Source organism: Rhinoraja longicauda, chromosome 26 (genome assembly GCF_053455715.1).
Source record: "Rhinoraja longicauda isolate Sanriku21f chromosome 26, sRhiLon1.1, whole genome shotgun sequence".
Taxonomy (NCBI): domain Eukaryota; kingdom Metazoa; phylum Chordata; class Chondrichthyes; order Rajiformes; family Arhynchobatidae; genus Rhinoraja; species Rhinoraja longicauda.
The window spans coordinates 4260082-4277661 of record NC_135978.1 but is presented as its reverse complement, the minus strand read 5'-3'; the positions used below and the strand labels follow the sequence as shown (position 1 = coordinate 4277661).

The 17580-nt window shown below is 49.0% G+C and overlaps 1 protein-coding gene across 7 annotated transcripts in view; it reads right to left on the bottom strand.

Moving 5' to 3' along the window:
- The window catches only part of pitpnm3 (PITPNM family member 3), a 248235-nt gene that overhangs the window by 28434 nt on the left and 202221 nt on the right, over positions 1-17580 (bottom strand). For all 7 annotated transcript variants that reach the window (XM_078422744.1, XM_078422750.1, XM_078422746.1 and 4 more), the window contains 2 exons: positions 17092-17262; positions 9643-9816 (listed from right to left, as the gene is read on the bottom strand). In XM_078422744.1, coding sequence (XP_078278870.1) covers positions 9643-9816; positions 17092-17262 — 345 coding nt within the window. The remainder of the gene's footprint in view (positions 1-9642; positions 9817-17091; positions 17263-17580) is intronic.

The window sequence follows — 17580 nt, the reverse complement described above, 5'->3', positions numbered from 1 at the left end:
GGCCCCTAGAACATTTGGGAGATTGTGTGTATCTTCCTCAGTGAAGACAGATCCAAAGTAACGGTTTAACTCGTCTGCCATTTCTTTGTTCCCCATAATAAATTCCCCTGCTTCTGTCTTCAAGGGACCCACATTTGCCTTGACTATTTTTTTCCTCTTCACGTACCTAAAAAAACTTTTGCTATCCTCCTTTATATTATTGGCTAGTTTACCCTCGCACCTCATCTTTTCTCCCCGTATTGCCTTTTTAGTTAACTTTTGTTGCTCTTTAAAAGAGTCCCAATCCTCTGTCTTCCCACTCTTCTTTGCTATGTTATACTTCCTCTCCTTAATTTTTATGCTGTCCCTGACTTCCCTTGTCAGCCACAGGTGTCTCTTACTCCCCTTAGAGTCTTTCCACCTCTTTGGAATAAATTGATCCTGCAACCTCTGCATTATTCCCAGGAATACCTGCCATTGCTGTTCTACCGTCTTCCCTGCTAGGGCCTCCTTCCAATCAATTTTGGCCAGCTCCTGCCTCATGCCTCTGTAATCCCCTTTGCTATACTGTAATACCGACACTTCCGATTTTCCCTTCTGCCTTTCCATTTGCAGAGTAAAACTTATCATGTTGTGATCACTGCCTCCTAATGGCTCTTTTACCTCTAGTCCCCTTATCAGATCAGGATCATTACACAACACTACTGTATGTTTCATTTTTTTCCTTAGTACCTAATCAGATGTACAGCACTTTGGTCAACGTGGGTTGTTTTTAAATGTGCTATACAAATAAAATTGACTTGACTTGACTATTCTCAACCATGTTAATAGGAACTATGTTGGTCAAGATGAACAGGGTACAGAGAAGATTTAGGAAGATGTTGCCAGGGCTTCTTGTACTCACTGGAGTTTAGAAGGATGAGAGGGGATTTTATAGCGATTGTATAAAATCATAAAAAGACTGGACAAGCTCGATGCAGGAAAAATTGTCCCAATGTTGGGGGAGTCCAGAACCAGGGGCCACAGTCTAAGAATAAAGGGGAGGCCATTTAAAACTGAGATGAGAAAAAACTTTTTCACCCAGAGAGTTGTGAATGTGGAATTCTCTGCCACAGAGGGCAGTGGAGGCCAATTCACTGGATGAATTTAAAAGAGAGTTAGATAGAGCTCTAGGGGCTAGTGGAATCAAGGGGTGTGGGGAGAAGGCAGGCATAGGTTACTAATTGTGGATGATCAGCCACGATCACAGTGAATGGTGGTGCTGGCTCGAAGGGCCAAATGACCTCCTCCTGCACCTATTTTCTAAGTTTCTATGCTTCAATGACTTGAGGGCCTGAGCTACAGGGAGAGGTTGAGCAGACTAGGACCTGATTCCTTGGAGCGCAAGAGGATGAGGGATGATCTTATAGAGGTGCACAAAATAATGAGAGGAATCGATCTGGTATACGTACAGTCTTTTGCTCAGAGTTGGGGAATCAAGAGCCAGAGGACATGGGTATAAAGTGAGGGGGAAAAGATTTAATAGGAACCTGAGGGGTAACTTTTTCACACAAAGGGTGGTGGGTGTATGGAAAGAGCTGCTGGAGGAGGTAGTTGAGGCTGGGACTATCACAATGTTTAAGCAACATTTGGACAGGTGCGTGGATATGAGGGATATGGACCAAACGCAGGCAGGCAGGACTAGTATACATGGGACGTGTTGGTCGGTGTGGGCAAGTTGGGCCGAAGGGCCTGTTTCCACACTGTGTCACTCTAAGACTTTAAATGCCACATAGAAATAAATGTAACAGTAAGTAACAAAAAATATATTAAGGAATTGCTGCAATACATTTACCAAAATGTCACTGTGCATTTATCATGTTCCCTGTCGCCAAAAGCCATCAAGAAAAATAGATTTGCTGGCATTAGCAAAACGGTTGCATTGATAAAATGCATTAAGTAATAATTTAGCTTGATGCAAAACTGAGAAGCGAGATACAGGTTGGAGTGAAATAAAATTTTAGTTCATCGGGGCGGCACGGTGGCGCAGCGGTAGAGTTGCCGCCTCACGGCGCCAGAGACCCGGGTTCGATCCCGACTACGGGCGCCGTCTGTACGGAGTTTGTACGTTCTCCCCATGACCTGCGCGGGTTTTCTCCGAGATCTTCGGTTTCCTCCCACACTCCAAAGACGTGCAGGTTTGTAGGTTAATTGGATTGGTATAATTGTACATTGTCCCTAGTGTGCGTGTCGGATAGTATCAGTGCGCGGGGATCGCTGGTCGGCGTGGACTCAGTGGGCCGAAGGGTCTGTTTCCGCACTGTGTCTCTAAACTAAACTTTAATCATCTAATTGGTGCCAAAAAAATAAATGCACAACGATCCATCATGTCCTACCAGGTCCCAACCCCAACAGCTGTTAACAAATTTAGTTTTGCTAAAAATAATAGCCAGATAGTTGTAGCTTATAAAGACACTGAATTATTGCCGGTATCGTCATGCTGGCATCTGGGCTGAGTGTTTGCTGCAGAGATAGGGCTGAATCTCTCGATCTTCAGTATGTCGAGGATGGAACTGCAGTGCTGGTCTACACCAAAGATTGGCACAAAGTGCTGGAGTATCTCAGCAGTACAGGCAGCATCTCTGGGGAGAATGAATGGGTGGGTCGAGACCCTTCTTCAGCCTAACGATCAGGAGAGTGGGAAACTAGAGATATGAAAAGGTGCAGACCCTTCATGTACCTTTTCATACCTCCAGCTTCCATCTCCCCCACCTGTCCCGCTGAGATACTCCACCATTTTGTGTCTATCTTCTGTCGAGCTCGACATCAGCAAACCACCAAGTGCTGGAGGAACTCAGCGGCTCAGGCAACATCTGTGGAGGCAATGGACAGGCAACGTTTTGGGTCAGGACCCTTCTTCAGACTGATTGTGGGGGGGGGGGGTGGGGAGAAAGCTGGAAAAGAGTGTAGAGAGCAGGACAAAGCCTGGCAGGTAGATACAGGTGAGGGGAGGGGAGGGGGGTTAGCTTAGTTTAGTTTAGAGATACAGCGTGGAAACGAGGCCCTTCAGCCCACCGAGTCCGTGCCGACCAGCGATCACCCCGTACACTAGCACCAACCTGCACACTGGGGACAATTTACAATTTTACTGAGGCCAATTAACCGACAAACCTGCGCGTCTTTACAGTGCGGGAGGAAACCAAAGATCTCGGAGAAAACCCACGCAGGTCACGGGGAGAAGGTACAAACTCCGTACAGACAGCGCCCGTAGTCAGGATGGAACCCGGGTCTCCGGCGCTGTGAAGCAGCGACACTACCCGCTGCGCCACCGTGCCGCCCCATCGGCAGGCTAGTGGGGTACGTGACAAAGAGACAAGAGGGTCCCATATAAGGAGAGAACAGAAGTGAAATGTAAAGCCAGCAGGTGGGATAGAGGTGGAAGAGGATGTGGGGAGGGGAAAGAAGGGGGATAAAAGGGAATTGTTTACCAAAATGCCCAATATAAACTAGTCCCATTTGCCCGCATTTGGTCCATATCCCTCAAAACCTTTCCTATCCTTATAACGGTCCAAGTATCCTGTAAATTATGTTATTGTACCTCCCTTAACTTCCTCCTCTGGGCAGCCCGTTCCATACAATGTGTGGGAAGGAACTGCAGATGCTGGTTTAAATCGAAGATAGAGACAAAATGCTGGAGTAACTCAGCGGGACAGGGAGCATTTCGGGAGAGAAGGAATGGGTGACGTTTATGGGGATCGCTGGTCGGCGCGGGCTCGGTGGGGCAAAGGCCCCTGTTTCTGCACTGTATCTCTGATACTAAACGAAACTAAATAAGTATAATAAAGAATAGTAATTGAATTGATGGCAAAAAAATTAAATATTATGACATTTCCCGAGGTTAATGAAATGTGATGTACAAATAACACATTGGCACAAAAGGTTGCAGTGTGAACAGATGCTAACAGCTTTAGTTTAGTCGAACATTAATTACCCTGGAACTGGGTAAGTTCAGAGGCTAGTTAAAAGGTCTTCACTTAGCTTCAGTTTAGTTAGTTTACTGTCACGTGTACCGAGGTACAGTGAAAAGCTTTTGTTGTGTGCTAACCGGTCAGCGGAAAGACAATACATGATTACAATCGATCCATTCACAGTGTACAGATTCGTGATAAGGGAATAATGTTTAGTGCAAGGTAAAGCCAGCAAAGTCCGATCAAGGATAGTCTGAGGGTCACCAAAGAGGTAGATAGTAGTTCAGCACTGCTCTCTGGTTGTGGTGGGATGGTTCAGTTACCTTTGGACACAAAATCATGTCAAAGTAGCACTAGGTACGAAAAAAAATGTATTATTTAATAATGAAACAGGTGGGAGGGCTTTTCTAAACACAGTGGTGGCACGGTGGCACAGCGGTAGAGTTGCTGCCTCACAGCGCCAGAGACCCGAGTTCGACCCTGACCATGGGTGCTGTCTGTACGGAGTTTGTACGTTCTCCCCGTGACCTGCGTGGGGTTTTCACCGGGTGCTCCGGTTTCCTCCCCTATTCCAACATAGTTTGTAGGTTGATTGGCTTCGGTAAAAATTGTAAATTGTCCCTAGTGTGTGTAGGGTGGTGTTAGTGCGCGGGGATCGCTGGTCGGCGCGGACTCGGTGGGCCGAAGGGCCTGTTTCCGCGCTGTATCTCTAAACTAAATTACCTTGGCTGAGGTGTAAGACAAAAGGGTTGAAGAGTTGCATCTTGTGAAGCTGGAGGAAGGAATGTAGGTGGCAGGGGAGGGCAATCAATGAGATAAATAGATAGTTTTACTCAAAGTGTCGGCCTAAGTCAAATAGATCTAATCGGTGCAGAAATATTCTACAATTACCAGGTAGACACGAAATGCTGGAGTAACTCAGCGGGTCAGGCAGCATCTCGGGAGAGAAGGAATGGGTGACGTTTCGGGTCGAGACCCTTCTTCAGACTGATGTCAGGGGAGGGGGCAATCTACAGAAGCCAGTTAACCTACAAACCTCCACGTCTTTGGAGTGTGGGAGGAAATCGGCGCTCCCAGAGGAAACCTACGCGGTCTCAGAGAGAACATGCAAACTCCACACAGACAGCACCCATAGTCAGGATCGAACCCGGGTGTCTGCCACTGTGTGGCAGCAACACTACTGCTGCGCCACCGTGTCGCCCATAGGTATTTACATTGGTGCTTATATATTTTCCTCAGAGCCATTGATAGACACAAAATGCTGGAGTAACTCAGCGGGACAGGCAGCATCTCTGGAGAGAAGGAATGGGTGACGTTTCGGGTCGAGACCCTTCTTCAGAATTCTGTCTGAAGAGACAGTTAGAGACAGAGACACCGTGATGTCCAATTGGAGCACATTATCAACAGTCTGAAGAAGGGTCTCGACCCCAAACGTCACCTATTCCTGTTCTCCAGAGATGCTGCCTGACCCGCTGAGTTACTCCAGCATTTGTGTCTATCTCCGGTGTAAACCAGCATCTGCAGTTCCTTCCTGCACATTTTGTCGGAGCCATGATGACTTGTGGGCAGCATAACGGTGGTATGGTGCAAGAAAGGATTGTTGTGCTGAGGCTGTACAAGGCGCTGGTCAGGCCGCATTTGGAGTATTATGAGCAATTTTGGGCCCCCGTATCTGAGGAAGGATGTGCTGGCTCTGGAGAGGGTCCAGAGGAGGTTTACAAGAATGATCCCAGGAATGAGTGGGTTAACATATGATGACCGTTTGTCGGCACTGGGCCTGTACTCGCTGGAGTTTAGAAGGATGAAGGAGAAGCTCATTGAAACGTGCCGAATAGTGAAAGGCCTGGATAGAGTGGATGTGGAGAAGATGTTTCCACTGGTGGGAGAGTCTAGGACCAGAGGTGATGCCGAGGGATTTCTGCAATCAGAGGTTGGTGGTGAATCTGTGGAATGGCCAAGTCAGTGGATATTTTTAAGGCAGAGAGAGATAGATTCTTGATTAGTACGGGTGTCAGGGGTTATGGGGAGAAGGCAGGAGAATGGGGTTAGGAGGGAGAGATAGATCAGCCATGATTGAATGGCGGAGTAGACTCGATGGGCCGAATGGCCTAATTCAGCTCCTATCACTTATGAACTTCTGACCTCATGAAAGAATGACCGGGGAAAGATTATTTCATGCTTAATTTCATAAAACAGAAATATGCAGGAATAACAAAACAGGAAGATAATCAAATGTTTTGCACGCTCTTCATATTGCCTTTGCCTGCAGGATATGCTGCTTGTTGTTAGCATTTTCGCTGTTAATTTATTTTTGATTAACATTGTAATCATTGTTGTATAGGTAAGCGGAAAATAATTTAATTTCAACGGTCAATAATGTGCTCTAATTAGACTCTTCGTGGTCTCTTTCTCTGTCTCTCTGTCTCTCTGTCTCTCTCTCTCTCTCGGTCTCTCTCTCTCTCTGTCTCTCTGTCTCCCTGTCTGTCTTTCTGTCTCTCTCTCTCTGTCTCTCTCTCTCTCTCTCTCTCTCTCTGCCTCTCTGTCTGTCTCTCTCTCTCTCTCTGTGTCTCTCTCTCTGTCTCTCTCTCTCTTTCTCTCTGTCTCTCTATCTCCCTGTCTGTCTTTCTGTCTCTCTCTCTCTCTCTCTGTCTCTCTCTCTCTCTGCCTCTCTCTCTGTCTCTCTCTCTCTCTGTCTCTCTCTGTGTCTCTCTGTCTGTCTCTCTCTCTCTCTGTCTCTCTCTCTCTGTCTCTCTCTCTGTCTCTCCCTCTCTCTGTCTCTCTCTCTCTGTCTCTCTCTCTCTCCCTCTCTCTGTCTCTCTCTCTGTCTCTCTCTGTCTCTGTCTCTCTCTCTCTTTTTTTTGACTGTCTATCTGTCTGTCTCTCTCTGTCTCCATTTTTCAATCTTTAGTTTTCAAAGATTTCCAATCTTTAGTTTTCAAATAGAAGTGGATGGAGATATTTTTCAGTATCGTGACTCACTTATCAACGTTAATAACCTTAGGCTGAATTAGCACCATAACTGTAATATGGTGGTTAATTCTGTTTGGTTAAATAAAAAGCAAGGACCAGTCTCACCCCCGGTCACTCCCTCTTCTCCCCTCTCCCATCAGGCAAGAGGTACAGAAGTTTGAAAACACACACCTCCAGATTCAGGAGTAACTCAGCGGGTGATCGATCGATGGTCGGCGTGGGCTCGCTGGGCCGATGGGCTCGCTGGGCCTGTTTCCACACTGTATCTCTAATCTCTAACTATATCTGTCTGTACTCAGACAAACCCACCACAACAGACCAGACATTACAAAGGCAGTTCTTTGTAGCTAAATGCTGCGGTATTATGCATCTTCATTAAGTAGAGTCGTGAACTGCTGCCTTACAGCGAATGCAGCGCCGGAGACTCAGGTTCGATCCTGACTACGGGTGCTGCACTGTAAGGAGTTTGTACGTTCTCCCCGTGACCTGCGTGGGTTTTCTCCGAGATCTTCGGTTTCCTCCCACACTCCAAAGACGTACAGGTATGTAGGTAAATTGGCTGGGTAAATGTAAAAATTGCCCCTAGTGGGTGTAGGATAGTGTTAATGTGCGGGGATCACTGGGCGGCACGGACTTGGTGGGCCGAAAAGGCCTGTTTCCGGCTGTATATATATGATATGATATGATGATAACAATGTTTCACTGAGGACAGGCAATATGATTGTAATCTTTTACAGAGCACAGACATTTCACTGCATTCTTACCAGTCAGAATAATCTATATATATCTTTTGTTACTTTGGCATTCTGATTGTGTGCCAGAGCTATTATTGGGAGCTAGGAGAATAAGTGAAATAGAATCAATCTTATCTGTTTTTCCCCACTATCTGCTGATCTTAATGGGATTCAGTGGGAATAGTTATGAAGCAGAGTGGCTTGTTAGACTTCAATGCCACTGTTAGCAGCGCCCAGATATGCAGTGTAAATGTGCGGAAATGTTTTTTTAGATGTTATGTTGAAAAATGCCAGGCAGAGGCTTCAGGGATACAAGTGCGGAAACAGGCCCTTCGGCCCACCCAGTCCGCACCGACCAGCGATCATCCCGTACACTATAATGCCAATAATGTCAGCGCCCACATGTGTAATATATTCAAAAAGAATTTCACTGTGCAGTTAAATTGCATGTGACTCTTAAAGCATTATTGATTATTAACTATCGACAGTAACCTACACACACACACACTAGGGTTGCCAACTGTCCCGTATTAGCCAGGACATCCCGTATATTGGGCTAAATTGGTTTGTCCCATACGGGACAGCCCTTGTCCCATATTAGGCCCGGGGGCCAGTGTAGGGTCCGGACAGTGCAGGCCCGGACAGTGCGGGCCCGGAGCCCGCCTAACGGAGGTTGCGTAGCAACCCGCCTCCCGGCCCGGGCGGCCGCCATTGGTGGAGCAGGAGCACGCGGCCGCTGGCTGGGTGAGGTCACGTGGGGCGGTGGTGTCACCTTGTCCCTTATTTGGGAGTGAGATAGTTGGCAACCCTAATACACACACATTAGGGACAGTTTCTTTATACAATTTACTGAAGCCAATTAACCTACAAACCTGTACGTCTTTGGAGTGTGGGAGGAGACTGAAGCTCCCTCAAAAATCCACGCAGGTCACGGGGAGAACGTACAAACTCCGTACAGACAGCCCCCGTAGTCAGGATGGAACCAGGGTCTCCGGCGCTGTGAGGCGGCAACTCTACCGCTGCGCCACCGCTCTGACTTGTTTGAGGAACACTCCACTGCTCGGCGAGGTGCTTTACATTGGTGCTGATAATGTGCGAGTTCACAAGTTCCAGGAGCAGAATTAGGCCATTCGGCCCATCAAGTCTACTCTGCCATTCAATCGTGGCTGATCTATCTCTCCCTCCTAACCCCATTCTCCTGCCTTCTCCCCATAACTCCTGACACCCGCACTAATGAAGAATCTATCAATCTCTGCCTTAAAGATATCCATTGACTTAGCCTCCACAGCCTTCCATGGCAATGAATTCCACAGATTCACCACCCTTTGACTGATGAAATTCCTCCTCATCCCCTTCCTAAAGGAACATCCTTTTATTCTGAATAGTCAGTTCGGTTCAGTTTCAGTTTATTGTCACGTGTACGAAGGTAGAGTGAAAAGCTTTTTGTTTTGTGCTAACCAGTCAGCGGAAAGACAACACGTGATTACAATCAATCCATTTAATGTACAGATACATGATAAGGGAATAACGTTTAGTGCAAGGTAAAGCCAGCAAAGACCAGTCAAGGACAATCTGAGGGACAACAGAGGTAGATAGTAGTTCAGCACTGCTCTCTGGTTGTGGTGGGATGGTTCAGTTGCCTGATAACAGCCGGGAAGAAACTGCCCCTGAATCTGGAGGTGCGTGTTTTCACACTTCTGTACCTTTTGCGGATGGGAGAGGGGAGAAGAGGGAGTGGCCGGGGTGTGATTGCTCCTTGATTATGCTGCTGGCCTTGCCGAGGCAGCGCGAGGTGTAGATGGAGTCAATGGAAGGGAGGTTGGTTTGCGTGATGGTCTGGGCTGCGTCTGCAATTCGCTGCAATTTGGAAGCAGCTGTACCCAAACCAAGCTGTGATGCATCCCGATAAAATGATTGTCAGCAGGCAGTATGTTTTACCCCATCGAGGTGACTTCAATAGATACGCACGAAGTCACGGAGCAAAATGGTGGTTTGATAGCGGTGGTACTTACTGCCGGCAATGTTGGCCGCAAGGATGTTTTCCGAGCACCCCGAGACTTCGCTGGAGATGCTGGTCTGACTGCCCCGACGAATCTCCCGCTGCAGCTGCGTCAGCAGCGTGGTGGGAGATATTGGCGCATTAGAACTTTCCAGAAAGACAGACTGGTGGCTCTGGATGAAGTCAGCTGTGGGTACAAAGCATCACAACAGTAAGCAACGGAGACTTCAAGGAGACTGTGGTAAGTAAGTCTCTAAGCGAAACCTACAACGTTGTACAGTATACACATGTCCTTTTCCTTGCCTCTGTTTAAGCTGGCACTGTCTCTCTGTCACTTCCACACTGTATCTCCACAGTCTAAAAGTCTAAATATAACTGAAAAAGGAATCAATGTATTTTTTTCCCACTGTTTATCGCATCCACTGATTTCACCCATCCCAACATGCCTCACGCCTAGAAACCTGCACAATATCCAGTTCACGACTTTCAGGCTTGCTCGGTCAAAACGCAAGATGACTATTAATTATCAATAACTTTGCCCCCGACACCAGAACAGCAGACACATTCCGAGCTTGCAAGGCTTTCAAACAGAAGCAGCTCTGGGGAAAATGATCACAGATCAGCTTAATATGAGCGATGCACATTTCCAACATTAACTTTTCAAATTTTTGGTTCAAGGCCAGTTGCGATGAAGGCAAGTTATTGGATTGAATTGGATTGAACTGAGTACTTTCTTGTCACACGTGACAGGTCACAGAGGAATTCTGTGCTTGCACACCTTGCCAAGGTATGCAAACAGCCGCTCGTATGTAATGTTTACAAATCCCCTCCCACCCGTTCCCCATTGTTCTACCCCCCTCCCTCACGCGGTCCAACCAAGCGGGAGTCCCCATTGTCCATCGTTCTCCCCCCCCCACAGCGTTCCCCCCAAACCGGGTCCCCATTATTCTTGCCCCATTTGATGGCGTTCCCCCCACACCAGGTCCCCATTATTCTTGCCCCCCCCCCACACACCAGGTCCCCATTATTCTTGCCCCCCCCCCCACACACACCAGGTCCCCATTATTCTTGCCCCCCCCCCCCCCACACACACCAGGTCCCCATTATTCATGGCCCCCCCACACCAGGTCCCCATTATTCTTGCCCCCCCCACACCAGGTCCCCATTATTCTTGCCCCCCCCCCACCAGGTCCCCATTATTCTTGGCCCCCCCCACACCAGGTCCCCATTATTCTTGCCCCCCCCCACACCAGGTCCCCATTATTCTTGCCCCCCCCCCCCCCCACACCGGGTCCCCATTATTCTTGCCCCCCCCACGGCCTTCCCCCACATACCAGGTCTCCATTATTCTTGCCCCCCCCCCCCCCCCACACCAGGTCCCCATTATTCTTGCCACCCCCCCCCCCCCCACGGCGGTCCACCCAAGCCGGGTCCTCATTGTCCATTGTTCTCCACGGCGATCCCTTCCTGCCAGTTCCCCATTGTCAAATGTTCTATCACCCCCCCCCCCGTCACAGCGTTCCCCCCACGCCAGTTCCCCATTGTTCTCCTCCCACCCCCCCCACCCCTCACGCCTGCCCCCCCTGGCCCGTGTCCCCCTTTGTTCCTTCCCCCGGAAGCGGTGGCCCCACTCCCGCGTGGTCCGTCCTCGTCCGTCGGTCGACGCCATCATCGGCCGCCGCACAGCCCTCTCTCCGCTAACGCCGCCGGGTCCTGAGCGAACCCGTCCGTGGCGAACTACCCCGGCCCTGATTAAGTTATCCTGATTAAACGCCTCATGACAAAGTAACAACTTCAGAGTATATTACTTTGATTAAGTATTCATGAAAAGATTTCAAGGTTTTAATTGGGAGTATGGTTAGCACCGTGAGCGTTTTTAATGCGTGTTTTCCACTTCGTGTCTAGTTTAATTCTCTTTAGTTTAGAGAGACAGAATGGAAACAGGCCCTTTGGGCCCACTTAATCCACGCCGACCATCAATCACACGAGCTCTATGTTATCCCACTTTCTCATCCACTCCTTGCACACTTGTGGGGGGGAGGGGGCAATTAACCTATAGGGCGGCACGGTTGCACAGCGGTAGAGTTGCCACCTTTCAGCACCAGAGACCCGGGTTCCATCCCGACTACGGGCGCTGTCTGTACCGAGTTTGTACGTTCTCCCCGTGACCCGCGTGGGTTTTCTCCGGGTGCTCCGAGTTCCTCCCACACTCCAAAGATGTGCAGGTTTGTAGGTTAATTGGCTTTGGTAAAATTGTAAATTGTCTCTTGTGTGTGGGTGCGTAGGATGGTGTCCGTGTGCGGGGATCGCTGGTCGGCGCGGACTCGGTAGGCCAAAGGGCCCATTTCCACACTGTGTCTCTAAACTAGACTGGACAAACCTGCACGTATTTGGAAGGTGGGAGGAAACCGGAGCACCCGGAGGAAAACCCACAGGGTCACGGGGGAGAACGTGCAAACTCCACACAGACAGCACTCGTAGTCAGGATCGACCCCGGGTCTCTGACGCTGTGAGGCAGCAGCTCTACCGTTGCACCACCAGTTCGTGAACAGATACACAGAGGCACCTTTAAATGCCTATTTAAATGATTCTCTCTCTCTCTCTCTCTTAACATCACGGTTTCTGAGGAGAGAGACTGTCAATTAATCAGGTCTCCATTTGAACGACATAACTCCACAGCACTGATGGAACAGAGATGAAAAATGCCGCTGCAAACACTTGATATTTCAAGCTGTCAACCTGAAGGAATGATCCTAATCAAAAAATGGATTAATGTTCGCCACAAACTAGAGGCTGGGGCCGCACAATCTGTTCTGCCTCGTTGTAGAGAATTGAAAGATGTTTTATTTTAGAGTTTAGAGATACAGAGCGCAGAAACCGGCCCTGCGGCCCACCGAGCCCGCGCCGACCAGCGATCCCCGCACACGAACACTATCCTACGAACACACCAGGGACAATTTACAATCTTTTACCAAAGCCAATCAACCTACAAACCTGAATGTCTTTGGAATGTGGGAGGAAACCGGAGCACCCGGCGAAAACCCACGCGGGTCACGGGGAGAATTTACGAACTTCGTACAGACAGTACTGTTGGTCACGATGGAACCCGGGTCTCTGGCGCTGTGAGACAGCAACTCCACCCGCTGCGCCACCGTGCCACCCTGTAACTCAAGAAATAATTTTGCTGGGATTTTTTTTTTAATTTTGGAATTCCACGTGTTAATCATTTCCTTTACTTTATGGAAGATGATTCTTCCTTTGAAGGATGCTGCTGGATTTTGTTTTAAAAAAAATGGTTACCAAGGAAACTGGCTCCAGGGTCCATAAGTTTTATAATGAAATCCTGTCGGAATTATCTTGCAAATGAGATAAAGGACTGCAAAATCATGAAGTAGGATCTCACGGAACAGTTCAAATAAGCGTATGCTGGTGCTAAAATAAGCAAGATACCTTTGATATGCTACATTGATTTGCCTTTAAACAACGCTTCGAGCATGCTGCTGTTGTTTTGTTTCGGGTCGAAAGGTTGCAGGTTCAATTCTCGCTCCGGGGGGCTTTTTGAGAACAAATGTTTTGGCTGACATTGAAGCGCAGATTTGATGAGATGCTGAATCATCAGTCGCAGCGCTTTTCACAGAAGGCATTACCACCAGTCTACTCCGTTTGTAGATCAAACGCTACCCCAGGAGAAAGAACAGAGAAAACCGCTCCCAGTGTCCCGGCCAACATTTATCCTCCAGTCAACTTCACAGAAACGGATCATCTGGTCGATGAAAACAGACACAGAAAGCTGGAGCAACTCAGCGGGACAGGACAGGCAGCATCTCTGTGGGGAATGGGTGACGTTTCGGGTCGAGACCCTTCTTCAGGCCGAGTGTCTTTTTGCGTCTAGCTCATCACTTATAAGCGATGCGCTGTAGAATGCACATCTACTGGGCATGAGAGACACAAAATGCTGGAGTAACTCAGCGGGACAGGCAGCATCTCTGGGGAGAAGGAGGGTCTCGACCTGAAACGTCACCCATTCCTTCTCTCCAGAGATGCTGCCTGACCCGCTGAGTTACTCCAGCTTTTTGTGTCTGTGGCTTTTTACATGCTGGCCTTCATCAGTCAGAGAAGCAGATTGATTAGTAGGACTGGATGTTACAGTCCCTAAGGTTTGCACTACAATTGACTGGTGTTGTTCTTGGGGGTGACCACTAGGTGATGTTGCTACCATTCAGACACATCTTCAGTTGTGTACCTCAACGTCACTGGGTGTTTCGGCCTTTTATCACAAGACACCCTCAGTCGAGGCAGGCCCACCACAGGGTGATCAGCCCTGGGTGTGTGTCATATGGTTAGCCTCTAGATGGTCACGTGGCAGCCCAGACAGTATCTTTTCTTTTCAGCCACAGCCAGTGACTGCTCCGTTCGGCGGCATTGGCAAGTTCTTTGATTGCCCTCCTTTGGGCCTGCCCTCTGACTCCAACTTCCCTCAGGAGCCTTGCAGTGGAACTGGCTACAAAGCCCCTGCACCCCACCTCCACTGGACGCACTCTTACACTCCAACCTCGCTTCTCTGCCTCTACTGCAAGGTTGGAATATCTCAGCCTTTTCCTTTCAAATGCTTCGTCCACAGCCTCCTCCCAGGGCACCGTCAGCTCAATGATGTAAACACGCCGACAGGAGTTGGACCAGAGGACCAGGTCTGGTCGCAGGTTGGTAGCTGCGATTTCAACTGGGAAGGAAAGCCTCTGGCCTAGGTCAACCCGCATTTCTCAGTCTCTGGCTGCGCTCAGTGGGTTTGAGTTGAGAGGCCAGGTGGTAGTCTTCCATTTCTCTCCTTCCCGGATGAACGATTGGATTCGCGGGAATGTTAGCTGGGCATTGATAGGCATGGCGTTGGTGGTAACTCTCTTGCACTCGAGTGCAGCCGCCAAACACCTCAGCACCTGGAAATATAATTAATCCACAAAATGCTGGAGTAACTCAGCAGGTCAGGCAGCATCTCGGGAGAGAAGGAATGGGTGACGTTTCGGGTCGAGACCCTTCTTCAGACTGAAGAAGGGTCTCGACCCGAAACGTCACCCATTCCTTCTCTCCCGAGATGCTGCCTGACCTGCTGAGTTACTCCAGCATTTTGTGAATAAAAACCTTCGATTTATACCAGCATCTGCAGTTATCTTCTTATAATATAATTAATCCATCCATGTAGAAGAAGTAAACAAATGCAGGCAGTGGCAGGAAAGTAAGCTCAAGACACTCAAGAATCTCTCTATCTCTGCCTTAAAAATATCCACTGACTTGGCCTCTGCAGGGACATGCTGTGCTGTACAAGTCTACGATTATAAAGTAACCACTGTTTACAAATATTTCAGCAGGCGTTGACTCAAAACCAAAAGACATTCACACCCTTCTGATTTTTTACTTCAGAAAACCATTCCCTTCTCTTAACCTTTAGCCCCGGGGGCTTGTCCTGCCACTGTTGTTTCCTACAGGGAAGTCATTTAACCTCGACGGTTTCATCTAACATGACCACAACACTGGAGAAGAGGCCAATGTTACACGAGAACACTGTGAAAGTGCCAAGGAATAGTCCTGACACATTGCTTGTGGCCACTTGTACTCAACATCTAAAGCGTGCCCTCTGGAGACTGCTTAAAGCCGAGGTTTGACAGCCCTGCATAGAATTTCAACACAAACAAAATACCCACAGATTCAAATCGACACACAGCTAACGCAGTATATTTAAGCTATTGTTAAATCAGCGGTGTTTTAGTTTCTTTTAGAGATACAGCACGGAAACCGGCCCTTCGACCCACCGAGTCCGCGTCGACCAGCGATCCCCGCACACTAACACCCAGAGACCCGGGTTCGATCCTGACTACGGGTGCTGTCTGTACGGAGTTTGCACGTTCTCCCCGTGACCACGTGGGTTTTCTCCGGGTGCTCCGGTTTCCTCCCACACTCCAAAGGCGTGCAGGTTTGTAGGTTAATTGGCTTTGTTAAAAATTTGTAAATTGTCCCTAGTGTGTGTGTAGGACAGTGTTAGTGTGCGGTGATCGCTGGGCGGCGCGGACTCGGTGGGCTGAAGGGCCCGTTTCCGCGCTGTTTAGATTTCTAAACGAAATCTCCTACTCTTCGCCTTAAACCTCTGCCTTCTGGGTCTTCTCAGTTTACCACACGTAGCGCACCGACCAGCGATCCCCGCACACTAGCACTATCCTACACACACTAGGGACAATTTACAATTTTACCGAAGCCCATTCACCTACACACCTGCATGTGTTTGGAGTGTGGGAGGAAACCGAAGATCTCGGAGAAAACCCACGCAGGTCACGGGGAGAACGTACAAAACGCCGTACGGACGGCTCCCGTAGTCGGGATGGAACCTGGGTCTCCGGCGCTGTGGGGCAGCGACTTTACCTCCGCACCGCCCGTGCCTTCTCTCCCTCATTATCTTTATTTTTGTATCACAAATAATTTATTTAATTACAATGACGATGCAAAACTAAACCGCGGTAACACACCCCCCACCACAGTGCAAAGTCACCAGATTATCCAGACACTGCATTTGCAGACAACATAGAAACTTATAGAAACATAGAAAATAGGTGCAGGAGTAGGCCATTCGGCCCTTCGAGCCTGTACGCACCGCCATTCAATATGATCATGGCTGATCATCCAACTCAGTATCCCTTACCTGCCTTCTCTCCATACCCCCTGATCCCTTTAGCCACAAGGGCCACATCTAACTCCCTCTTAAATATAGCCAATGAACTGGCCTCAACTACCTTCTGTGGCAGAGAATTCCACAGATTCACCACTCTCTGTGTGGAAAAAAAACTTTCTCATCTCGGTCCTAAAAGACTTCCCCCTTATCCTTAAACTGTGACCCCTTGTTCTGGACTTCCCCAACATCGGGAACAATCCTCCTGCATCTAGCCTGTCCAACCCTGGGATTCTATAAGATGCCCCCTCAATCTTCTAAATTCCAGCGAGTACAAGCCGAGTCTATCCAGTCTTTCTTCAAATGAAAGTCCTGCCATCCCAGGAATCAATCTGGTGAACCTTCTCTGTACTCCTTCTATGGCAAGAATGTCTTTCCTCAGATTAGGAGACCAAAACTGTACGCAATACTCCAGGTGTGGTCTCACCAATGCCCTGTACAACTGCAGCAGAACCTCCCTGCTCCTATACTCAAATCCCCTCGCTATGAATGCCAACATACCATTCGCTTTCTTAGCTATGTTACAAACTATGTTACAAACTATGTTACAAACCTTATAAGAATGCTAAATATATAACTACTATCTAACTGTGTTATGATCCTTGTCAAGGATGCATTCCCCCTCCCCCCCCTCCCCGCGGTGGTCCCGGAGATACCGCAGGGGCGCCCGTGGACAGCGCGCAGTCCCTCTCCAACACCACCCGGGCCCACCTCATCATCATCTCAGCGGGGATGAGCGGGAGCACGTACCTAGCAGCGTGGAGGTGCCATCTCCCAGCGGGTAGCGCTGGTACCTCGGCACGGACACCGGGGGCAGGAGGTGGAACCGCTTCTCCAGCAGAGGTTCCAGGCGAGAGGCCGAAGGGTCGGCGGAGTGGAACAGGCTGTACACCTGGGTACACGCTGGCCGCAGCTGAGCCACTGCAGGGAGAGCAAGAGGCACACACACAACGTAGTTTAGTTCAGAGATACAGCGCGGAGACAGGCTCCTCCAGCCCACCGAGTCCGCGCCGACCCGCGATCCCCGCACTTTAACACACGCTAGGTACAATTTAAAATTTGCCAAGCCAATTAACCTACAAACCTGCACGTCTTTGGAGTGTGGGAGGAAACCATAGATCTCGGAGAAAACCCACGCAGGTCACGGGGAGAACGTGCAAACTCCGTACAGACAGCGCCCGTAGTCAGGATCGAACCCGGGTCTCTGGCGCTGCAAGCGCTCGCTGTAAGGCAGCAACT